This window comes from Abramis brama, assembly GCF_963993115.1.
Source record: "Abramis brama genome assembly, chromosome: 6".
Classification (NCBI taxonomy): Eukaryota; Metazoa; Chordata; class Actinopteri; order Cypriniformes; family Leuciscidae; genus Abramis; species Abramis brama.
The window spans coordinates 19478953-19504787 of NC_139968.1; the positions used below are offsets into that span (position 1 = coordinate 19478953).

The following is a 25835-nucleotide window of genomic DNA, read 5'->3' on the forward strand; positions in this document are numbered from 1 at the left end:
TAAGAAATAATAAGCCTTAAGAAAAAAGAACTAAATTCTTGCAAACATTTAAACAGGTGGCATCCAGGTAAAGGAAACTTAAACAAAATAAAAGCGGGCCAAAACCATAACCTTGAGGAACCCCAACCACCACAGCCCTATAGACACATTTTCTCGGCCCAAACACAACACAGGGCAAGTCTTAACAGCTCTACAAGAGACTGTCTAATCAGTCTGGGAGTTTTCCAGAGGACACAGACGCACATACCTACACAAACACACACACACACCCTAGCTGAGTGTGCATGTGATATCATGAGCACTTCTAATTTGCCTTAAGTACTAATTGTGCTACTTAAATGGTTGTAATGTTTTTCCTCATCAAATTACAACCATTGAGTGTAATACACTACAAAATGTACTTCTGTCCTGTTTTCCAATAAAACTAGCTAAACAAGATACATTTTCTTGAGAAGCAATATTGTGAAGACTTAGTTTCAGAGAATATATGAAGAGTTCAGATGCAAAAGCCTCTAAGTGCCATCTGAAATTTTCTTCTAGAATGATCATTTTTATCAATTACTGAACTTAAATATACGAGCTTGATAAAAATGATCATTCTAGAAGAAAATTTCAGATGGCACTTAGAGGCTTTTGCATCTGAACTCTTCATATCTTGAATTAATTGTTAATTCTATAGATTCATAGTGCAATTTCATGTTACAATCTGTCCAATGAGGTTATTAAAGTCAAGAATATGAGGGATATAAATCCTGCTAAAGATACTGTAGTACAGTATTGATCTCCAACCTGGGAACACTTAGGCAGGTTCCAGGGGCTATTTGGAAATATTTAAGTTTTGCTTTGTTAAATCTGTAAGTCGCGAGTTCAGATGAATGATTTAAAATCAAACCAAGCTAGCTTTTGCTCGCAGTTAATGGTATTTGAAAAGGCCAAACCCTATACAGGAGGGTGCGAGTTGAGCGACAGGAGGCTGGGATGCGATTTATCCGAGCATTAATGTAGTCTGGGCTGATATGCAGGCCTGTGCACGCATAAGCTTCTTTGCATGTAGTTTCTGATCGTTGAACTTTTCAACACCTGCCCATGTGTGGCACACGCTCACACCTGCAGGGCACTGACACAGATGTGTTCAAAGAAAAGTAGGAAGAGGAGAGGATGATACCTGCAGGAATGAGTATAGGTTCCTGTTCTGGTTCTTCTCCTGTAGCATGTTCTCGCTCTTCTACGGCCTCCCCCACTGTAAGATGACAATACATACGTAAACAAGTCAGATTCATGTTCATTGCAATACTTTACTTGCTTAATGTTTCATATCTGGTTTCCAGTTCCAGGTCTAGAATCATTTGTTTGCACTTGTGATGCCACTTGGTTTGATATTTTGATGTATGACAATGAGACATTCTTTTCAACCAAACAGCCGTTGTTTTCAAGTAGATCCAGAATAATTAAATGTACGAAATAAAACACAAAAATAAGCTTTAAATAACCCCATGTTAATTTTCTCATATTTTTCACTATATTATATTTTATTATATTAAGTCATATGAACCAATTTAACAATAAATGATAATAAAATCAATATTTACCCATGTATATTCTTACTAAAACATTTTAATATGAAAAATGTGATGGAGACTTCTAGAATCCACAAAAGAATCACTGAAGGGTTGTGAATTGATCCCTTGAAACAACAATTTAAACTGATTCGCAATCTTTAAAAAATCTTGATGCCAATATATACAGTACCAGTCAAAAGTTTGGAAACAGTACTATTTTTAATGTTTTTGAAAGAAGTCTCTTATGCTCATCAAGCCTGCAGTTAAAAAAAAAAAAAAAAAAAACAGTAATATTATGAAATATTATTACAATTTAAAATAATGGTTCTCTTTTTTAATATACTTTAAAATGCAATTTATTTTTGTGATGCAAAGCTGAATTTTCATCAGCAAGTACTCCAGTCTTTGGTGTCTTATGATCCTTCAGAAATCATTCTAATATGCTGATTTATGATCAATGTTGGAAACAGTTGTGCTGCTTAATATTTTTTTTATAACCTGAGATACTTTTTTCAGGATTATTTGATGAATAAAAAGTTAAAAAGAACTGTATTTATTTAGAATAGAAATCTTTTGTAACAATATACACTACTGTTCAAAAGTGTGGGAACAATAACTATTTTTTTTTAAAGAAATTAGTACTTTAATTCAACAAGGATGCGTTAAATTGATAAAAGGTGATGGTAACGATTTATATTGTTAGAAATGTTTTTATTTTGAATAAATGCTGTTTTTATGAATAAATGCTGTTAACGTTTTACTCATCAATGAATCCTGAAAAAAGTATTCCAAAAAAATATATTAAACAGCACAACTGTTTCCATCATTGATAATAACTGAGCATCAAATCATCATATTAGAATGATTTCTGAAGGATCATAAGACACCAAAGACTGGAGTACTTGCTGATGAAAATTCAGCTTTGCATCACAAAAATAAATTACATTTTAAAGTATATTAAAAAAGAGAACCATTATTTTAAATTGTAATAATATTTCATAATATTACTGTTTTTTTTAGTTTTTTGTTTTTTTAACTGCAGGCTTAAGGCATAAGAGACTTCTTTCAAAAACATTAAAAATAGTACTGTTTCCAAACTTTTGACTGGTACTGTATATATAAATAATTTGTTTTATTTTTTAAATAATTACAATATTCACGTTACTTAAAACGAACCAGTTAAATCATTTTAAATAATTTTACTTATGCATATTTTAAAAACATTTTACTATATTAAAAAAACGTGATGTGGAGACTTCTAGGATTTTTTTTTTTTAATGATGGTCAACAGAAATCACTAAAAAAAATGTATAAATTTTTTGAAACTTTTTTGACTGATTCACAAAAATAAAATCACACTGGCCGACAATAAGACATCTGAATTTTTTAAAACATCACCAACAATCTTAAAATTAACCTAATGACACAATCTTTAGGAAAATTGGTGCCAAATAAAAAAAATCTTGAAAATAATCACAATATTTACAATATTGCTTACATTCAACATGTAAAATTGTTAACAAATATAATTTTTTAATAAAACATTTTAATATAGAAAAATGTGAGACTTCTAGGAACTTTTTATAGTGAAGTGAAACCCCGAATGTATAAAGTTAATTAAGTGTGTAAGTAGACTAAGATTAAAAAGACAACAACCTAAACTTAGACCAAAACTACTTCTGATTTAGGGTATATACCCTGCATTTCACAGCTTCTAAAACTTCAAACACCATTCTCTTGATCAAAATCAGGGGACCTGCAAATAAAACAATTGCGAAGCCCTACACGGTACCGCGGCCTACCACATTGGCACAGATTTCCCGCGTAACCTTTTTTGTGTCCCCTTCCTGATGGCGGTCCTCTGTAAAACAAGAAAGCCCCTTTGTTGTTGGTCCGCACGTCGGAAAGGAATGTGACAGGATTTTTCTAACCCTCTGCCCCCCCTTTCTTTTCACTGTTAAAGGGCCTCGGACAAAAGCACTCTGTCATTTGGGGAACCCTGTAATACACCATATACTGGTGTGTATGAGAGTATGTATGTGTTTATATCATCTGCAAATGCAGCACTTGAACAGCTGTTCCTACCAAAGTAGATACACACACCTCAGTCTTTCTCGGTTTGCGAAAACAGGGGTTTGATTCCTTGAATCGGGCCTGTCTGGACACGGATAATTGCAAAGCACTGAAAACACTTTGATTGTCTTTGATGCGCAAGTGGATAAGGCTTTAATCTCGCCTGTTATATGAAAAAAAAAAAAAACCGCAACCAGATGTCAAGTGGCAAGACACAAACTCTCAACAGGAGACCAATACGGCTCTCTGGAAGCTCTGATCCACATAACAGTGATCCGAACAAGTGACCGGATTCACAAAACCTTTTTCTTACCTGCTATTTTATTCTTATTTTAACTTAAGAATGAAGTTAAGATTTATCTTAACCCTCCTAAAGTTAGGATATCCTCTAATTTGTCTTAAATCAGTAAGCAAAGGTATGCCATTAATGAACTTATTGGGTTGTTTCAAATGTTAAGCATTACAGTGCTAATGCAACAGTACACTCCACTTAGTGGCATACTCTTTAAAATTAACTTTTTAAAATACGTGGCACATTAGAAATCCCTGACTCTGTGTGCTGGACTCCCAAAAAGCCAGTCACACCGAAAATATTATTATATAATTTGCAGGCAGTGCAAAAAGATGTCATTGCGTTGAGTTGAACAGCGAGTCTTCCGCAAGAACCGCAAGAACACCGAAGCCTGTCATTTTCTTGTTAAGAAAAAGATTTTGAAAAATATGTTCTTGAGTAAATATTTGAGATCTTAAGATTTTTTCCAAGAATGGCACTAAGGAACATTATTCCAAACTTCTTGCAATTTATCTTAAATTTCTTAGCTCCTTTCTTAAGAAGATTTGCTTGAATCCATCCCCCAGGTCGAAGGTTTGTTTGCCCGAAACATCTGCGGTTTTCCTCGCACATGTCAGTGCTTGTGTATCTGAAAGTCCTGCGAATGAACCTCTTAAAAGGAAGGAAAAAAACATGTCTCTAATTATGCAATGAGCATGACTTCATCTAAGAGTGTCTGGAGAGGGTAGCACCTGGTTCGAGATCACATGGCATAAATCTTGGCGAAAACGAGTTTCGTAATGAAACGGTACAGCTTTACAAAGCTTGGGTCCTTAAGATGCGCAAAAAAATGGAGATTTCATATCTTGCAGACACATCTAGGCTATAAATTCGCATGTAGGTTGCAGAACTTACTCTGTGGGCAGTGGCTGAAGGGCATCTGCTCTACCCGTGTGCCGTTTCTGCAAGCGGACACCTCCATCTGACACTGATTCTGGTAGATCTGGCCGTCAGAACCACACACTGGCTCGCCGTCATAGCCGCAGTCACGATAACATGTACAGCGCTCGTAGTGTTCCTCCTCCGGACAGTCAAAAATGTTATTGCATTGGCTACCTTGCACAAAGCCTGGGGGAGGGAAGAGTGAAATAGTCTTTAAATGTCAAATATTAGAAGTAGATATACTAGAAGACAAAGATGTACTGACCTGTCCAATGATTGCTGGAGCTTTCCACTTCATTACATGTGGTGCCGTCACACAGTTCTCGCGCTAGTGGGCTGCTCTCGCTCACGTTGTAGAAACGAGTGGCTTCAAATGCTGTACAAAGTCAGTCAAAATGTGATTACCATATTCATAATAATAGATTACCATATTCGTATACCAAAGTACAATGGAATTACCCATCTAAAAAAATCACCAATTTGTTGTACTATGGTACTACAATGGTACTCTTTTGTATGCAGTAGGATTTTCCAAACCTACCTGGTTCATAATAGTCATAGACTTTCACTGGCACTGGAGCCGTCTTGCCCACAATATACTCCCTCACGGCGTTGAAAGCCACACAGGTCATACACTGACTGGGAATCTGTGGAAAAGACAAGAGACCAGGGGATTTTACACCAATTCTTTAATACTGCCCCCTGACAAAACACCTGGAGTTATATGAAACTTGAACCTCAAGTTTTTAACATACAGCTCTCAAATCGTGTAAATGTGCAGCTAGCGCTACACCAAGCTGTCATTACGCAACATTAACTCACCTCGTCAAAGTAGAAATGAACCTTCCTTCCATCGACTTCATACCTCTTTAGCCCCACTCGCTTATCCAACAGCAGCTGGGAACAAGATTATTAGAAAGATTGATTATTTAGCACTGTAAACAATGCTAACTTCAAAGCTAAAGCTAATGTGTCATTTAACAAATGGTTTTGTCTTACAGTACACTCATTACAAGGACAATAATACCCATGAATGTGGCTAACTTGGTTAGCCAGATAAGTTTTGGGCATCAACTAAAGATTCTCCAAAACAAGCTAGCATTTAGCTAGCTACGTTAAAAGGAGAAATGAGGAAAAGAAAATGTCTCAAAGTCACTTTCTATGTAGGTACCATCAGATGTATAATAAAAGTAAACTAAGTCTACCAAAAATATGAATGGTTCATCTGAGTGTTGTAATCACAACACTCAAAAGTTTACTGCACTTTATATTTCTTCTAGTTATTTACCTATAGCGGCTAATGAATCGGAAGTCTCACACATTCACAGTAAATGGCATACGTCCGTATTGAAAAATAATGTGGATAGATTAGACGCTATATTATGCGTTGTGATTCTTCCCATTGATTTTCATACAAGTGGTCCATCTCTTTACCTTCATACTGTATCTCTTCTCAAACCTGCAAGCTATCACACTAATGTTACTCCAAATTTGCATAAAGTTGAATTGCTCAATTTAGCTTCTCATGTCATGCACTCAGTATGTGAGTATCTGTACACTGTTCCACCCAAATAAATCCTATGTGTGTGTGTGAGTGAGAAAGAGAAAGGTGGCGAGCACTTGGACAGTTTATGAGGGGTCCAATGTGAGCTGGCGCCACAAGGACACATTCGAACATAAACACGCATACACAAACATACACAGTATGACTACAGCCCCAAATAAATGACCAAGAGTGATTTCATTTGTCCAAAAGCCACAGCAGAGAGCATGATGTCTGAGTAAGCCTTGCTTGTTAATGTTGCCAAAATAAAAATCTAAAAAAGGAAACTTGTTGCTTTACGGACCAAAGATCGTTGTCGTAATTGCAACATTTATAGCACAGTTCATAGTAAAAAAGTATTGATTTTCACTGTGGAATATATGAGAAGCAAACAATCTTCCAAGCATGTCCTCCCCCTTACTATAAATTAAAACAATGAGACATGACGGTGTAAGCAATCTCGCTTCCCATAGCGAAACGAGGAATGTGAACAGCCGGGGTCGTGCAATAAACATAGAGCCAGCCAGAGGTGGCTGTGTAAAGCCAGCTCGTTACTGGCTAATGGCGCTAATGAGACGCGTTCCACCGCGGTGAGCGTCGGAGTCAGCTCACGTTATACGGCTCCAGAGGTAGCGTCGGTTTACTAGCGTGGAGGACATGAGGCCTGGGACCTATAACATGACTAATGAGGGACAATCAGTTGACTGGGGACAATGGTGGTGACCTAAACCAACCTCCATTTACCCACATACCCCCAGCTGGAGGAGGAGGTGGGGCTGGTTGACCCCCCCCCTGAGCATTTCCTGTTCTAGACCGCTGTTGTGGACATTAAGGTCCTGTGGAGGGTCTGTAAGCCCAGCTGGAGCTGCATAACCCTCACATTTGATTGTGGCCAGAAACTTTTATGAACTAATAATATTTACGAAACACGCATATATAACTGTCTTCATCCTCAGCATGTAATGCAGTTATAAAATATACTTAATAAATATAAATTATATTCATGTTAATTATATGCCAAGAAGTGTCAATAAAATAAAAACATAATGGCCATTATTATTATTATATCCTAAATAAAGTCCAGTTAATATATAATAATTCTGATATTTTCTGTACTTTATAAAAAATATAATTATATCAATAAAATTGTAATTACATTTATTAATTAAATTAAAAAAAGATGTTTTTATTTTATTTGACGACCCAAATATGAATGCCCATTCTTCTGTGTGTTTATGTTTATGTGTGTGTTCGTGAGAGAGTGAAAGACTGATAAATTCCACGCCATACTGCCTCCTTTGAAATGGCCTCCAGATGTAAACTCTGTCCATCTGCCAAGAGGACACATGCAGAGAAGGAGAGAGAAAGGGAAAAAGAGCGAGAGAGATGCACTGTCCTATTATAGGGACACCTTGTCAATCTTGTGTCTTTATGAGCTACCTTAAATAATGTGAAATGTGAGAGTGAAAGGATGGGAAGTTAATATAATACAGATACAATAGATTAGGATAGATTAAGATAATACAGAACAATAAAAAAAGAGAGAGAGAAATCTTACCCTCTCCAAACTTTCAACATCCGCACGGAAGCCAGATAACAGAGGGACTTCTAGGACAGCCATGTTGGATGAGCCAGCATGCAGCCACCTGAGGAAGTACAGGGGGAGTTGGACTGTAAACATCCCAGGCATACAATGTTGAGTTTTGATCCAAACCATCATTTTGGTTGAGGTTGAAATTTCAATTTTTAAAGTATGTTGGATCAGCATTGAAATTTTGATGAAAGTCAACAGCACACATGGGTGGAGACAGTAGCCGCGTTTCCATTACCCTTCAAATTGCGCAAATTGAATTTGCGAATTGAAAATACGCCCAATGGAAACACGTCAATTTCGCAAAAACTCGCATTTATCGCAAAAAAGTTTTTACGCTCGCATGAGGTGGTTTTTCAGGCAATTCGAAAAAGAAATATTTCGCAAAACTGCAATGGAAACCATTTTTGCGCATTTGCAGGTCACCTGACGTAGATGACACGGTATGTTTGGACAGAATACGAGACAGAGTTCTTTATTAAATTCATAAAAGACAAAATAATTACAGGAATAATGGATTCTAAACCTCAAATAAATGCCACAATCAAGACCTCGAAGCAGATATGAGGGAGAAACACTCAGAAACAACTCATATGTGCCGCTCACAAGTATAATAAGGGTCGTTCCTTACCATTAATGCTTTGAAAACACACATACATCTCCTTCGATTAATAATAATGGCTAGTGCAGTGGCTGGGAAACCTACCAATGTCCGTTGCCATGGTTTTTGGAATGATTTTACTTATCGCGAGAGGAAAAAATAAAGTTTTAGTCGCATAACATCGGTTAATGGAAACGCCGTCATTTCGAAATAGTTTTTTGACGACATTTAGAAAAAAATCTCAAAAGTTTTGCGCAAATATGTAATGGAAACGCGCCTACTGACATTGAACTAACAGTGATTTGTAGTTGATGAGCACAAGATCATTCAGGCATGCATCTCTGCAGTGTTTCTCAATCAGTGGGGCGTTTTCAAACCACAATGGGCATTTTCAACCGCTTTACCCGATTTGCTCTTATCCACTGGGGGCTTGGTATGTTGAAAAATGGTTGAAAAACATTTATTGTAGTTTGAAATTGGCCACTGATTGGTAAACGCCCATTTTGGTTTTGCATGTGCACTTCTCTAATGCTTCCTCATTAGAGAAAACATAGGTGCATCCTATACAGAAGTCTTTGTTGAAGCACCTGACAGCACAGTTTCAAACAATGGTGCATCTACCTTATTTCTCTGTTCCTTTGTTTTGCGTGCTTATTTGCGTTTAATTTGTGTTGTTATTCACTGTAATTAGATAGATTAAAAAGTTATTAAAGCGTTTGAATAAAGCATCTATTTTTCTACATTCTTAAAAAATGCACCTTGCTTTAGTAAAGTTTATTAGGAATTTCCTGACTAAAGTTCTAACGTCATTTAACAGATTTCTTGAAGTGTAGGAGACATGAACATGAGCAAGAATGTCACACTGCAAACATAGTCCATGTCTTGCATCCGTCAGCGCTTGCATGCAGAGCACATTGCTCCTTTAGTAGGAGTGAAGGCAGATGAAGATGGACAATTAAAAAAAAACAAAGAGAAGCACCCTCCTGATAATGCTGACATTGATTATACACCGAGTTGTTGTCGACAGCATAATCACCTGACCTGGGACTTGATGATATCCTGTGCCTTATCACTGCTTAATCAGGTAATCATTCATATTCCTGAATCTGTATTAAATTGAGAAATGTAACTGATTTCCATTCAGTTTAGCTTGTTTCCACTGAAACACAATAACAAAAAACATCTTGTGTTTATTAAGAAAGTGACTGACATGGCTATTTTGTGATATTTAAAGAGATTAAGGTCTATATAAGGTGAATCTGCAGCTTCAAAGGGAAAGTTCAGCCCGAAATGAAAATTATGTCATCATTTATTCACCCTCAAGTTGTTCCAAACCTGTATGAACGTCTTCTGCTGCACACAAAAGATGATTGAAGAGTGAAGAATGTTGGTAACCAGACAGTTGATGGTAGCCATTGACTTCCATGGTATTTATTTCCTACTATGGAAATCAATGGCCACTGTCAACTTTCTGGTTACCAACATTCTTTAAAATATCCAATTTTGTGTTCAACAGAAGAAAGAAACTCATACAGGTTTGGAACAACTTGAGGGTGAGTAAATAATGACAGAATTTTCATTTCAGGCTGAACTTTCCCCGTTTTTTAATTGAAAAAAACTAAGCTCTTTTATTCTACAAGATAAACTTGTTACTTGAATGCTATGTAGTTTCACAGAAAAAGAACTGATATATAGTTAATGGCTATAGCTCAGAGGTGTTTGTTCCTCTTCATGAAGAGTTTAGCTCCAACACACCTGCCTGGAAGTTTGATTAGCTGCCTCAGGTGTGTTTAATTAGGACTGGAGATAAAATCGGACACCCCTGCCATAGTGCTTTCTTTTGAAGCATTAATAGATTTTAGGAATTAATTAAATAAACAGAATTTAACCATACTATAATCGCAGTTAGAATATTTTATGTTCAGCAACTTTTTTTTAAAGTGAATCATATTGTGTTTAGTATATTAACATTCTTGAATGTGACTGTAGTATGACAACTGAATTGACTTGTTCTCGAGTAACATCATGCTTTCTTTTTCAGATTTCAGAGAACCCAAAGGAAAAGAGGCAGTAGTCTGATGTATGACATATTTTTAAAAACCTGAACTGTTGGACCACCTGTAGTGATGACATCAGACTTCTGAAGCCAATTTTATTTTTAAAGGTTGAAATGCTTTTGTCCTATTTCTCCCCCTTTCTTTTTTAAAGAATGATCTTTTAATATATTTTTGTCATTGATTGATTGAATAAAATAAATTGACTCAACTGCTGGAAAGGTGTCAATTATATTTTGAAAGGTTTTCGCCAAATTTTGAAATGGACAGGAATTTGTTGACGCACCATTGAAGTGTAGTTGAAATATTAATGTTGTTTCAACATTAACTTGGTACATCAGATGGCAACATTGTTTGACATTCCTTTTCAGTTGTATTTTCAGTGTTTCAACTAAATGTATTAGAATCAACGACACATTGTAACATTGATCAAACCATATTACCAAAGATTATTTTTGTTCATTTCAGTGTTGATTCAATAGCAGTGATGTAGATTCAACATCATAGTGTAACGTTGATTCAACAATATTACCATTGATTATTTTTTGTTAATTTCAATATTGATTCAGCATCGGTGATGTAGAATCAATCATAGTGTAATGTTGATTCAGTAGCATTACCATTGATTTTTTTTTGTTCAACATTAACTGAGGGTGCAAAAGTGATGTTGATAAATTATCACTTTGTAATGTTGAATCAATACTATTACCGTTGATTTTTGGTTGAAATCTCAACATTGCTTCACCATTAACAGAAGGTGCAAGAGTGATGCTAAAGCAACATCACTTTGTAACGTTAATTCAATGTAATTAGCGTTGACGCATCAACACTGACTCAACATTGTTTCAATGATTACATGCTGTCTGAGATACTTCTAAAATCTAGAATCAATCTCTAAATATACTTAAAAATGCATCAAATCCTTTTGTCGATGTTGTTACCTGGTGCAAACCTCCAAAGTAACACTGTAGTCCAGGTGATCTTTGTGGGCTGCGGGGTCCTCATCGTCTACAGGAGCCCTTCGCTTGCGACTCAGCTCTGATCGGTTATCATCACGAGAACGGGAGCGAGAAGACATGTGTCGAGAGGACGGCAAGATGTGCGGTTCCTGTCTGGGTTCCTTGAGTTCGACTTTCAGCTGAAAGGCTGGCTTAGCCACTGGATCAGGCACATTGTAGGATACATCAATCTGGAGATGTAGACAAGCATATGATGAATCCCCATGATGTCTTTGCCTGGCACCCCATTTCCATTCAGAGTATTTTTTGTATATATGAAATTTTATGGAAAACCAGGAGTAACGTCGTACGCCTGGTCTCCTAAAAACGAGACAAAATTTGAGGTTTCATTCATGTCTGTAGCACAAATTGTGTTATCTACGTGCCAAAATATTTTGTGTAAGGGATTTTGTTACAAACTATTTGTTTGCTCACTGATAAAAGATAATCTTAAAACTTCATCTTTTCATCCAAACAACCTGAGAACAGAACTTCAAGGTGCTGATGTGGTTCTAGTTGTTCTGTGGCCTAGAATGAGTCTATTGTTTCTAAGGGACATCGTACCAAAAATATTTGAGTAAACCATCCCATCTAGGGGTAGATTACAGGAGAAAGAACATACCCCTGGCATACAATTACCTAAATTTTACCAGATCTTTCCAATTCTAAAGGCAGGAATGTGAACATTAGTACTGAATTTCCCCAGTAAAGAGAGCTGGCGGAGGGATTCGCCTCTAGAAGAGGAGAAGGAGGACGAAGAGTACAACCGTTTATCCGTAGAGAGAATGTGGTATTGAGTTTGCCAGAAACATTACCTGCATTAGACAGCAGCCTTCTCCTTTAGCGCTGACAAACAGTCCTGTTGGAATGCTGGGTATCTGAACAAAGAGAGAGAGAAAATGCAAGACTTATCAATCAGATTACCGGCACAAGCATAAGCAAATACATTAACCGACTGGCCCCTGTCCAACATCAAAATTACACGCATTTAAACTGACACTGCTAATCACAAAATGGGGTGATGTGCCAAGCAGATGCTGAGAGGAGGGGCGTATCAAGTTCAGGCCCTCACTGAAAATACCTCTCTGACAGTAGAATGTAGAGATGTCAGTAGTGTTTGTGGGTGATTTTTACCACAGCTTTTTGAAGAATCTTCTTATTGTCCCATTGAAGCTCAAACGTTTCTTGGAAATCCAGATTAGTGGAAGCCAGAGATATGGTGAGATTGACCCCACCCACATATGACAGGATGGCATATTCAGACAGGGCTTGCAATGCCACACAAGTATCCTGTATTTGAATAAAAAAAGAAAAGAACCCAAGTTGAATAACGCACAATTAACCTAAACTATGTTTGTGCACTCTAGTGTATTACTTATTGTATCCAAAAGAGTAGTATGCTATTACAAATACAACCATTGTTGGATTGAATGCAATGCATTGTGGGATACATCATTTGCACACTTTAGCAAATGTAGTAGATTGTTGGGGGCAAACATAATGTAGCCCAATAACAAGGACTGAAAAACATATTTGTCACCTGAGTTGAGGAAAAACCTCCCAGGGCATTCCTTTGTTTTGACAGCCATTTAACTACAGGTAGGGCCGATGCCACGTCGCCCAGAAGCGTGTAGGTGAGTAGACCATAAGCCGTCATCTCGACTTCAGCTGACACAACTAAAAAAGCAGAGAAAACAAGTTTGATAAATTGAATATCGTTTGTGAGTTGATTGATTGATGGATTGATTGATAGACAGATACCTGATTGGGAGAGGCCATCGCTGAAGCCCATGAATGTGTCCTCATCAGTTACAGTGCTTCCAGTAAGACTCCAATGAGTGAAACCATCTGCAAAGACAGCAAAACATTTGGAATCAACAACATGCTAATTGCAACCAATAACTATCTTTTAATACACCTTGATAAATTACCTTGGGTGATGGCCATGTGGTTAAGTCGCTTCAAAGCCAATGGAGCATATGGACTGCGAAGTAAAGTGAGTGCATATGCGGACAGAGCAGTAGTATACGGGTCGTCAGCAGAGTATGTGTTGCTCTCCAAAAACGCCTTTGCTTTAGCAACTGCAGCCTTTTCTTCCTGAATAAAAACACCATTCAGAACAATTCAATGGCTGAAGATAATAAATATAGTTAATCAGAATAATAATAAGTGTATCTGAACATACTTCTATTTTTGCTAAGGTGTAGAGAGAGATTACTAAAATATGTAAAGACATCGCTTCGATGTCTTTTTACACTGCTAACAGGTGTTTCTTGTGCTAAATTTCAAAATACCTTCAGTACAAATCTATTTAAATCCTTTAGCTTTTTCTTCCTAAGAAATGTACAACCTCGCTAATGATCTTTCATCTGCTTAGCATCAGCAGACTGACTTTTATCTGTACCATATGTCCTTTTTCTCATGGAACCTGGACGCTAGCCCTGAGCAGGCATGCACGCTAATCTGACTGGTATTCTTTTCATCAAGTCGATTTGAGAGTGAGAGATGTGGATCTTTGAAGTTAATCATTTTGTCTGTACTTCGAAGGCTACAATGCCACACATTACCAAAGCGAAATGTCAGAGGGCAGGCGGGAAAGACTTGGCTCTAATCTTCAGCAGGAAGTTATGAGGTGCTGTTTTGTTAATGAAAACTCAGATTGTACAAATGATTGAACCTACTCAAATTTGGGCTGTCAAACAATTAAAATATTTAAATCATGATTAACCTCATCATGCAGGTCTAATTGGTTCCAGTTAATTGCATGCAAACATGTTACCTTTGACAGCCCTAAAATTTAAGTTATTTTTGGTTAACAAGTTGCATTTTTAATGACAATGAACGTAAATGTAAATGTATGCATTAGCTGGGCAATGTAAAGAAATTGCAACATGGTCATGGTGCATTTAATGGAATTGTCAAATCTCTTTAAGTTTGAAGAAGGGAATGTAAGCAGGGTGAAAAATTCCATTGTCTATGCATGTTCTTATCATAAATCTTTAGATTTAGACAGCAAGCTTCCATATTAGATTACTTATCACAAGGCTGAAAGAAATACTGTTGATTCTCTGCCAGCACATCCATCATCTTACGAAGCAGGAATGCCCTCTTAACACGGATCCCGGAAATATGTGTGAAAAGGTTGTCGAAGAGACCTCACTGGGAGGTAGTTTAATGGGATACAGGGTAAACAAGATGTGGGAGATCTCTCACCTCGGTTGTAATCCCAGTTTCCATAAGAGCTGCCACCACATACGCAGTCAAGGCGATCTTTCCATGAATCCCACCCTTAAAAGGAATTGGACAGAGCAACTTTCACCAGAGTGATGATAAATAACACCTCTATCCAAGCTTCCTCAGTTTGACGAGAACTTGTAAACCTCAGGGCTACTGGCTTAATTATACAATGTTCTGAGACAACTAAACTGTTTTTTAAATAGTTCTTCTAGAACTTCTAGAAAGGATCTGTATCAAGTGTAAACATATCTTGGTCTAAGCTATCCTTTTAGTAAAAGGTCTTTTGGATAAACTTTTACGAATTCAGTGGGCACCAGTGCATTGAATTCCATATGGACCTTTCCTAGTTCACCCATGTCACTGAAATCTCAACGGTAGTCAGAATTGAACAATAAGAAGTCTCCATTTATGTACCTGCAGGTCTTTGTTGAGTATCCGGCCCATTGCTGGGAACGATCCTTCGTTCTTTTGATGAGTGATCAGCCAGGATTTGGCTGAACGCAATTCTTCAGGATCAATGAAGATGAAGCCACGTGACTGAGCAAACGATTTCAGTACGAATGCAGTCAACCTGGAGGACCAAGAGGTAACAGATATCAACACTGATGTCTTATACAAATCATTATAGGCAACTTGTAAAGAGTTCGAAATCAGTCTCATAAGGTATGACAATTGACATTAACCAAAAATTGTCCACTGTCTTTAACCAAACATTGTCCACTGTCTTTGTCCATAACTACTTTCTTCCTTGGCCTGTCAAACTTACTCAAACACTTGCCTGTAAGTCAAGCTACACAGTTAATACATAGAGTGTGTGGATGTGAACAAAGTAGATTTTCTTGGAGAATGCCAAATCAAGTATGTTTCTGCATGCAGGAATACATACATACATAAACTGAAAGCTACTGAAAACATCAGAGCAACGATGAACTTTGACAAGTGTAAGAAACAGCTAATGGAAATGCGGAGTGATTTTGCCTTGTAAATGCTTTCAGCTCTGTGAGTTAAATGAATCGAGGCTCTACAAACATGTAAACCATGTTCTGATTTGTTTTAACTAAACATAGCATGTCATGACAGCATTCCCGAAAGCAGCCAGATGATGATACAAGTGACTTCATTTAAAATAAAGGTCAATAAATAAACAATCATCGAGTTTTTCCAAAGGCATGAGCTGTAGGGATGTCAAGACAAACACCCAAACAACACTACAGAGTCCTTACAGGCCTGGCCTTGAATGTTATGTTCCCCAAGAGAGGTCGTAAGACTGAAGCATTGAGCCTTCAGGAATTTTTATAATGTTAAGTAATACCGTGTCAGAGTCTTTAACTGCCTGACCCAAGGGAAAGTTTCTAGAAAGTGTTCAGATGATTTAAAGAGCAGAAAAGTGAAGGGGACACCCCTGATTCTTCTAGTTAGGCTTGCACAAGACATTCAATCAGAAGTTTGCAAGGTGCCTTTCTCACAATGTGATCCTTGTAAGAAGTCACCTTACCTAATACTTTGGAATGCTCGGAAACCACTGCCAGGACTCTCAAGGCAAACAGGGCTCTTAAAATGATCCCGAAACATCTGTGTTGAACCACTTCAAGCGTTCAATAACAAACTCGAGGTGAAGAGCTACTAACCTTAAGCATATCATTTTTGAATGTGGTTTTAAGGCAGCCCAAAATTTCAACAACAGAATTTGACCTTCATAGTATTAAACTGGGTTTTATTTCTATCCATGTCCACAGAAATTGTTGTTGACCTCATCAGTCTGGATCTCTTTTCACTTTTCCGTGTAGCCAGTATATTCAACATTTCTCCATAAGTGGACCATGGGAGAAAGTCATTCAGGTTCTAGTGCATCCTTACATGAGTTTGTGGGATTGCTGTGGGTTACGGGGGGATGTAGAGTATATTACTGCCGCATGTGGCTCACATTGGATCCAGACATGCTGATGCCAGCGAGTGATGCCAGAGGATGGGTTGCCAGGTCTGGTCCAAGGTCTAAACATCTTTCCTCCACTTTCGAAGACATCCACACACATTACGAAACTCTGCTAAAGCTGAACAGGCATTTATAAATAACATTTTCCACTGTGTTTCAGAACATTAGCTGCTCTTTCCATTGAAGCAGATTAGGTTTGAAGGCCTTGGCATTACTAGGGCACCAAGGCGCTGATGGGGACATTAAATACTTGCTGCACCATTATGGCCAATCTTTTCATTAGGAACCACAATTTCCTGTCCTATCATTCAGCCCAAGCTGGGACATATTAGCCCAGCTCTGGAGCTGCTGTTCACCTGGCAATAAATGAACTGTGCTAATAGCTGAAACTGGACCAGAAACAAAAGCGGGGTTGTTTTGGACTTGTAAACAGTCTCAGACGAATGTACAATCTTAGAGAGGGTTTGACATTCCCATTGGATCATGTCCCAACAGCTTTAAAATGGAATCCCCCATCAAATCAAAACTTAAAGCAGTGATGCAACTCAAACTCTCAGTGATGTCAGGGTTTCTCAATTCATTCTTTCCTAAATTTGTTTCTCACCTGCATGGACATTTTCTCCACTCACACACGCTATGTCAATGCATAATTTAATTGGCCAAAACCAGCTAAAACTGCTGTGGTTACAAGGAGTATGGTGGATAATTTACAATATAAACACTATGCTGGAGGCCAGTCAAGTATGTTTCTAGATGACTAGTTAAAATGGACTAGTTGACTAGTAGTCATGCAAGTTTATACAAGAAAAGGGGGTACAGGTATCAGGCATGAGCCCTACTTTTAGTGACTCCAATAGCTAAGGCTAACTTCATTTTCCTGCAACTCGGGCTCCCGTGTGTCCGACGGTGTAGCAGGCAATATAGTGGGGGTAGGGGGTTTTGACCTCACAGAGGGCATAGTTAATTATGGCTGTTCTAGACCACGGGAAGAAATCCCCCAAAACAACCAATAAATCTGTTCTCCAGTGACTGGAGTCAGGGAGCTTATTAGTAGTTTGTTAATAAGGCTCCAGGGTACAGTCAGCTCAAAATTTTACAGTCCATGGCTCTATTAAAAGTCAGACAACCATTCTTAAATGAATCACTTCAATTTTTGTGCTAAACAAATATATATCATGAGGACAATGCATTTCTTTGTGTTTTTAGGGAGCACAAACATCATATACTTTCAATCTGAGGTTTAGCTTCCCATAAATCAGAGTAGCATGGTGTCAATAAATGAAAAAATAATAAAACATGGAATGTTTGTGAAGTTCACCTTTCTCTTACTGGAGATGAGAGGTTAAATAAAGGACATACTAGAACCAATGGCTTACGCTATTGTAATTAAAGCCAACTTCTTAGCAGACATGGCATGTACAGACTTCACACAGTAGAAGCTTACCACATGCTTCCGGAGGAATCTCTTTCCCCAAAGGCACTGTAGGAACCATCCTGCCTCTTGTATGTCAGTTGCCTCTGATAACCTGCCAGGTACATTGGAAGACCCAAGGCATTGTTTGCACTGCGTTTGCACAGATCTTCAATCACTCTTAAATAATTCTTCAGAAGATTAATAATCAAGAAGACGCATTTAAGAATGAAGGCATGTTCTGCCTTGTACCTTGCAGTAGGTAGTCGGTGGCCTCTGCCTCCACCTCTGGGCTAAGCTGATGGGTTTTCTGAAGGTACTTGAGCACAAAGACATTGGGAGCGAAGTGGATCATGTTCTGCTCCCCACAACCAAAGGGAAGTCGGAGGAGCTTGTCAAGGTTATTGAGGGTGGGCCCCATTACATCACCTAGGACACAAAAGATTGTCACTACAGTAATTATACATGCCACCTAACAAACTTTAATGTGAAGTTTTGGTGTGTTCTGTTGGTTGGATACTCTAAGAATTCCTCCTCACCAATCATGGCTGCGGTGGCTCTCTCTGAGCCTGGCACCACGTTGTGTGGGACTCCTAGAGTGAAGGCCTCATTGTGGTTCTCGTCTGCATCTTCTTTGCGCCAGATCCTAAACTCACCTACGGAACCCCAGCCAGTGGAGAAGCCAATATGCCGCACATGAGCAGGGAGTGGTCCGGCCCACTGCATGATCAGGGTCTCACTGGAGGGCTCTAGGCCATGGCCAACCTATTACAAGAAAGATTATGAAACCAGACTATAGTTATTAGCTGATCACCAAGCTAGGCCAAGCTGTTCTGGTCTTTTTTCAATAGTTTCAAAAGGGTTTTGCGCACCAGCTAGCTAAAGATCGAATCCAAACTGAGAAGCACTGTGCACGTGTTTTGTGTTTGCGTGTAAATCTTGTGAAAATAAAAGCCTCTTTCCGAATTTTTTATTTTTCGGAAACACCCTTACAAAACAATGAACTGATGATATGCGCATGACGTGGTGGAGATTTGTATGCTATGCGTTCATTCAGAGGAAACTAAGCAAGTATGACTACACTTTAATTCAATAATAACATGGAAACCAATTAAGTTCTACTCAAAAAGCAGTTTGATGAACACTGCATTTAACAGGCACATGGAGCTCATAAAAAACAATTGCCAAGCCTTGGCAATAGCAACCCACATCACCTTAAGCCTACATAGACCCAGTTTGGAATCTCCCATAAACAGACTACCTTGGTATTGAAAAGAGTTTGTCATTAAATATTAGACCATCTAAAATGGAATATGACTTATGCTACAATGAAAATAGCTCACAATATCAAAACAAATATAGCCCCTGCTATGTGCAAGTAATGTACAAGTGAAGCAGAGTAACTTCAGTGTCGGATCTGAATCTTTTTGTGCCAGTAAGAGCTAGGCAGTGGTCATAAATCACAGCGTCTTTGCAGTGACATTAGCCAGTAGAATATGACCTCATTAGTATGCAATGCAGTGCTAGGGAGCTCAACAAAACAAACAGAAACACTACTAACACCACTAAATTTTTTTAATTCTCCATGACAGTAGCGGAGCGGTTCTGAAAATGGTGTACTTTTTTAGTAACAAGCTAGAATTGTAGCCCCTCCATCCAATTTTCACTTTCATCTCAGAAACTTTCCAAAAGAACAAGCCTGACAAAATGTACAAAATGGATTTATGATAATCATAACTGTTACTGAATTACGTTCTAACAAAGTCAGCTGGACGTGTGTAATGGTCCAAAACTTTTTCGTACCAAAGCAAAACTTGGTAAGCGCCACTATCGCCATGATCTGAACATACTTGCTCAATTTGATGGAAGCGACCCCTTGTGGTCATAAAATCAGGTAATTTGTAAATCTGCTTATAACCTCCTATAATTTGGTCTAAAGTCACATCCTGAACTACCCTCTATATGGTAGCCATCAAATCAAAAACTGCAACTCCTAATGCTTTCAACTTACCTGCACCCCCCCTCCTCTCCAGCTGATCCAAAAGCTTCGGAATTCATCCCAGGATAGGATTGCTGGCGTTGGGGCGCTGGCTACAGGTTCTCCCATCTTACCCTGTGAGATCCACGAGCGCGAGTTTTGCCTTCCACCCAGCACAATCTCCACCATTTCCGTACTGTCATGTGCGCTTGGTGAGAGGGCAATGTGGGCGTCATTATGGCTTTTGATGGCCACTTGAACGTGTGCAACTTTGGCTGGCTTCTTCACGTATTGATACTCGTACTTGTTGGGTGTGGAGATGTGGATTCGTTCTGTGAAATGTGAGGGTAGAAATATTTGAGAATAAATTTCCCATTTTGAAGCAAGCAACTAATACTATCAGTGTGAACAAATTAAAGAATTAATAAAGAACATGAAACACTTGTTTACCGTTTGGACAGAAAAAGACGCTGTACGTGTATTCTCTAGGCAAACCTTCAGGCTACGGAAAAACAAGAGAGAGATATTTAAGCAAAATACAAAAAAAAAACACACACTCTGTGCTCCAAGCAAAAATCACATAACTCCTCTACACACTCCTTTTTAAACTTTGTACCGCTCACATACTCTGGTCTGGAACACCGCAAAAACAGATAAGTGATCTCCAGTGCAAATTATACTGTGCTTGTCCAATCAATCAGTACATTCAAAAAGTACCAGAAGAGGTATATAACACTCACTAAAACACCTGTTTGCAACACAACATATAGCGACAATAAGACTCAGAGACCCCACCTCTACCAGCACGCTCCTGCGAACATAGTCCATGCCTGCGGGGCTTCTCCTGTCCTCCTGTTCCTCACCCACTTTGCCTGCTTTGCTGGACTGCAACCCATCAGAGCAACAACTTGGCTCACTGTAGGCCACGGCACGAGCTGCCATGGAAACAAATATGGGAAATGACAGAGAATAACTCAATGACGAAAATCCTTTATTTGCATTGTGGGAGCATAAGAGGGGAAAAGTTGCTGATTGGCAAAGTATACATGCACTAATATATATACAAGTGCACACATGTGAGACTTCTGGCAGCATGCTTTCTTCCCTTTTTTTTTAACAAACCCGTAATGTCTTCCGAGACCCTGATGGCCTGGGGATAATAGGATACACACATGGCTTTGCAGCAGAATGGCTGCTTGCCAGCAAAGCCCCTTTGTATGTGTGTAGTGAGAAGGAAGGACTTGGAGCCAGGGGGACTAGGACAGAGCCATGGGGAGGGGGGGGGCATTGGCTAGCACTGACCTACAAATTCATTGACACACCATAGAGATGGATGGAAAAGACCCCCACCACTATGCCCTTATGTACTTTTCCTCATCTGATAGCTCAAAAAGAACATAGCTATTCTCCAGCACGGGTCATTACATAAGTCAATGGCAAAGGTTTTATTTGGCATCTGTGCTTTGCTAAGGATGAAATGGCACTACATTAAAAAAATTGCAGGCTGAAACAAGCCAAAGAGTCAGAAAGTTACAACGATTGATTAATATTCCCAAGAATGTTTGCAATGTCTTGTAATAATAAACCTTCTGTAAACTACAGTGAGAATAAATACACAATTCTTGTCAAACACATAGCAAGCCCAAGATGTATACACTACCAGTAAAAAGTGATGATCCAAAATGTATTTTGGTCTAAGGGCTTCAAACCCACATGATATGAAGGCAGAGACATGTCCAGCATACAGGTTAACTCCTTTAATACCTTTTTAATTGATTTAGTTTGCCGTTTCTGTAAAGTAGTTGATTTACCCACCTGTAGGGGCATTGTTGAAGTATTTAATGGACTAACCTGTGATGTTGGCGGATATCAGTTCAGAAAAGAGCAGAACTATAAAAGTGGGCGTGGCCTCCCCAGGCGCCACACACTTTTTCCGGGTAAGATGGTGTTTCCCTGGGTGACCCACAAACTTGATCCCTTTGGGCACTGACACTGTCACATGGACCTACGGAGAATGAGCGTACAATTAAGTCATGGAGTTCCGCGGTATTGCACAAACACATGCTGCCTGCATTTTCAAAAATACAGCATGAACTCCCAAGGGCTCCTAAAGGATTCTAGGGAATTTTTGAGGTGCATTGCACATTTTCCATGCTGCCTAACTCATGGCCTCCCATCGTTCCTCAAGGATTCAACTCTAAACCCCTCAGCGCCAAAAACGGCTGCAAATCTTTTCTCTGCACATACCTCAAGTCAAAAATAAGCTGATACTAAATAATATTTGAATCCACATGATATAAAGGCAGAAACCATGGTAGTGTATCAAAGTCATGTAAGTGTCTTGTAAATGGTGCTTGTCTGTGCAAAACTTGTTGCCATGATGCCAAAGTGTTGCTATTCAGTTGCTAAGATGTTCTGAGTTGTTGTTGTTTTATGGTTGCTAGAGTGTGTTGGGTGGTTCCTTATTGGACCCAACTCTATGAAACTTTTATCTTTTTCTGTTATCTGATTGTGACATATATTGATCAGTTTTAACAAGATCTGTGTAAAAACACATGCGCGCGCGCACACACCTCAGCACATGTAGGAAGGTAGTTATACACTGTCAGTGGGACTTTGGTTTGTTCACTACGGACAACGCTGTACGGCAGGGTGAAGTCGATGAAGAAGGGCTTAAATGTGCGCAGTTCAGCAGTCTGAGCCAGACCCAGACCCTTCTCCGCAGACAGACCAATAGCCCTCGTCACCCATGTGGTGATGGAATCAGGGACATCCAAACGTAACTCAGCCTCCCCAGTAACACTGCTGTAAATAAAAGTTACAATTAGTAAAAAGTATGTATATATATATATGTGTGTGTATATGAGCATCCTGTGGGTCTCATGTATCGCACCAATTGGCTTCCCAAAGAGAAGCATGCTGAGGTGAGCACGACTTAAAGAAAAGGCCTACATCCAGACCATCCTTGGTTGGCCGCTCTCTCTTTTTTAATGTGTTAATCTGAAAATATTACATTTATAAAAAAGTTAAAGGTGGGGTATGTGATTCTCTTTTTTGTCCATTTTTTCAAAATCACTTGAAATCCTATTCCTAACCCACTTACAGCCACTGAGTTAGAAGCACTGAAATGAAAATTAAGCAATTTAATCATCTGTGGAACGGGCAGGACTCGAAAAACTCCAGCCAATCATTTCCAAGACCACCTAGAATCATTGGACAGCAAGTTCGTCAATCAAACGGTCGTACCATACCCCCCCCCCCCCCCCTCCCCTCCCCCTCCACTTGAATGGGTGGAGTCAGGGCCAGCGTTGGAGGAAAGAAGGTAGGACCATTTGAGTTGTGTATTTTCAAAATCTGCCGGCCGTTTTGCAAATCCCATACCCTACCTTTAATAAAGAGATCGTAAACTAATCCATACGAATCGAGAGGTTTAGTCCAAAATTTCATAATAATAACATTGATCAACAAACATAAACAGAAGCTCCATCATACAAGCTTGAAGTGCGAGAACAAACCTCATTGGTTCTTGCAGAAACTCAAACGTGCTGCGTAACACGAGAATGAACCTCATTGGTTCTCGCACGTCAAGCAAGCATGATCGAGCTTCCTTTTACCACAACTTATGTGTGAGTTGATGAATGTTTATATGTGAATAAAAGCCTAAATTAAATCTGTTCATCATATAAAGCGATCGTGTCTCTTCAGAAAATTTGGACTAAACCGCTCAATTCATATGGATTAGTTTTATGCTCTCTTTAGGAACTTTTTGAAGCATCAAAGTGGTAGTTGTGTGGACTTTTAATGGAGGGACAGAAAGCTCTCATATTTCCTTTAAAATATCTTCATTTGTGTTTCGTAGATGAACGAAAGTCTTGCGGGTTTGAAACGACATGAGGGTGAGAGCAAATGATTTTAATATTTTTGTGGAAACCATAATGTTTTTTTTGTTTTTTTTTAAGGATTCTTTTATGAATAGAAAGCTTAAAATACCAGCATTCATTTGAAATAGAAGTCATTTGGAACATAATGTCTTTACTGTCACTTTTGATCAATTTAAAGAATCCTTGCTGAACAAAATAATTAATCTCTTTAAAAACATCTTATTAACCCCACATTTTGTAGCTGTATTGTACTCAGTATGTTTCTGCATGCATCTAAAATCTAAAAATACAGGTTAACCAAAGTAATATTTCACTACCTGATGTTAAAGCAATGCCATATCCATGTTTCTGGGAAGAATGTACGTCTGCGGTTCTCTGCCCTGAAAAACACACACTGACATAAGAAACAATTCTCTTACTGAACTTAGAGACAATGGAATGTGAGATTAACCTTATAATTTCAGACACTGTGAGCATGTGTACCGTGTCCCAGATCGGGAGTGCATAGCTGCCACCAGGGTGGAGGTGTGCGGTTGGAAAGCAGGCACGGCCTCGTCTGTATACATCCCTCCACTCTGCCTGTGATTGAGACTCACCATATCTGTCATCACCACCAGCCCCGTCTCCTACAACACAATTACATGGACATATTAGCATTTGATATCTAAACTAGAGGTTTATATTTTCTAAAAAAGTGATGTCCTTATATTTTCTAAAACAGTGATGTCCTCACCGTAAAAGCAAAACGGGCATCTTTAGTGATGTCCCAGTGCCATGGAAACACAGAGGAGCGTCGTCTTCGCGACGACAAGCCTGGCCACCAAAAATGTCCCTCATCTTTGGGTATCCCAAAGGCATCAGATACATCAAAGTCAGCCAGTTCCTTGAACACCTTCAAACCAAACCCAGTTAAGACAACTTCCGAGCTATTGGTGGTATATTATGAAGGTTCAGATGAGGACTGACCTTCTCAGGTGTGAGCTGGAAGCCTGGTTTGAGAAGATACATGCTTTTGTCCACAGAAGCTACACATACACATGAGCCACTCTCTGCTCTGACCTTCAGACTGATCGGACTGCCCGGCATCGACTCATTTGTGGACAAAGACAAAGAGACCTAAAGACAAGAAAGTCATACGAGTTTGGAACGATATGGGGGTGGGTAAATACTGTAATGACAGAACTTTTTTGGTGAACCATCCCTTTAATAAATTATACGCCAGAATAACAATTAGTGAGCAACTCAACCCACCTCATTTTCGAAGCGGGGCTGCACAGGAAGTTGCAGACTGTCACTCACACCCTCTCCATTTTCCCGAACATAGTAGACCAGTAGGCGACTGAGAGGGGCCATGGCAGGAGTCACATTGAAATGCAGAACCGATACGCAGCTGTCTGTTTCCGCCTGAGAAGAGGACACACCAGAGTCTGGGCAGACAGAGGACATAAAGATGGACAGAAAAAAATGGGGAGGAAAAAAAAAGAGGAAGAATAGTGCCTTTATGAGCTATTAGTAAGCTTCATTAATTGATTAATTCATGTTCCAAAACATTTTGTTATGAAAATATGCAACATAATTCTTAATACACAGAACAGAAAACAGAAAGTAACAGAAATGGAAATAACAGTCCATTATAAAATTATCAATAACATGTTAAAAATTAAGAAAATCAAAAAAGGTGAAATACATAATTTCAAACATACTGGGTGAAAATGATATATTTACATTTTTCAAAAACTATGATTGTCAAATAAACGTAAAAA

At 38.7% G+C, this 25835-nt stretch overlaps 1 protein-coding gene across 2 annotated transcripts in view; it reads right to left on the reverse strand.

Annotated features, from left to right (window-relative positions):
* Window positions 1-25835, reverse strand: part of cpamd8 (C3 and PZP like alpha-2-macroglobulin domain containing 8) — a 39710-nt gene that overhangs the window by 2286 nt on the left and 11589 nt on the right. For both annotated transcript variants that reach the window (XM_084117948.1, XM_084117947.1), the window contains 27 exons: window positions 25324-25499; window positions 25039-25188; window positions 24806-24964; window positions 24556-24698; window positions 24390-24452; window positions 22765-22996; window positions 22043-22196; window positions 20987-21126; window positions 20642-20693; window positions 20225-20523; window positions 18753-18978; window positions 18466-18642; window positions 18247-18328; window positions 15284-15440; window positions 14846-14920; window positions 13564-13729; window positions 13394-13480; window positions 13173-13309; window positions 12767-12922; window positions 12448-12510; window positions 11576-11823; window positions 7947-8034; window positions 5668-5742; window positions 5387-5492; window positions 5111-5221; window positions 4819-5031; window positions 1166-1240 (listed from right to left, as the gene is read on the reverse strand). In XM_084117948.1, coding sequence (XP_083974074.1) covers window positions 1166-1240; window positions 4819-5031; window positions 5111-5221; window positions 5387-5492; window positions 5668-5742; window positions 7947-8034; window positions 11576-11823; window positions 12448-12510; window positions 12767-12922; window positions 13173-13309; window positions 13394-13480; window positions 13564-13729; window positions 14846-14920; window positions 15284-15440; window positions 18247-18328; window positions 18466-18642; window positions 18753-18978; window positions 20225-20523; window positions 20642-20693; window positions 20987-21126; window positions 22043-22196; window positions 22765-22996; window positions 24390-24452; window positions 24556-24698; window positions 24806-24964; window positions 25039-25188; window positions 25324-25499 — 3810 coding nt within the window. The remainder of the gene's footprint in view (window positions 1-1165; window positions 1241-4818; window positions 5032-5110; window positions 5222-5386; window positions 5493-5667; window positions 5743-7946; window positions 8035-11575; window positions 11824-12447; window positions 12511-12766; window positions 12923-13172; window positions 13310-13393; window positions 13481-13563; window positions 13730-14845; window positions 14921-15283; window positions 15441-18246; window positions 18329-18465; window positions 18643-18752; window positions 18979-20224; window positions 20524-20641; window positions 20694-20986; window positions 21127-22042; window positions 22197-22764; window positions 22997-24389; window positions 24453-24555; window positions 24699-24805; window positions 24965-25038; window positions 25189-25323; window positions 25500-25835) is intronic.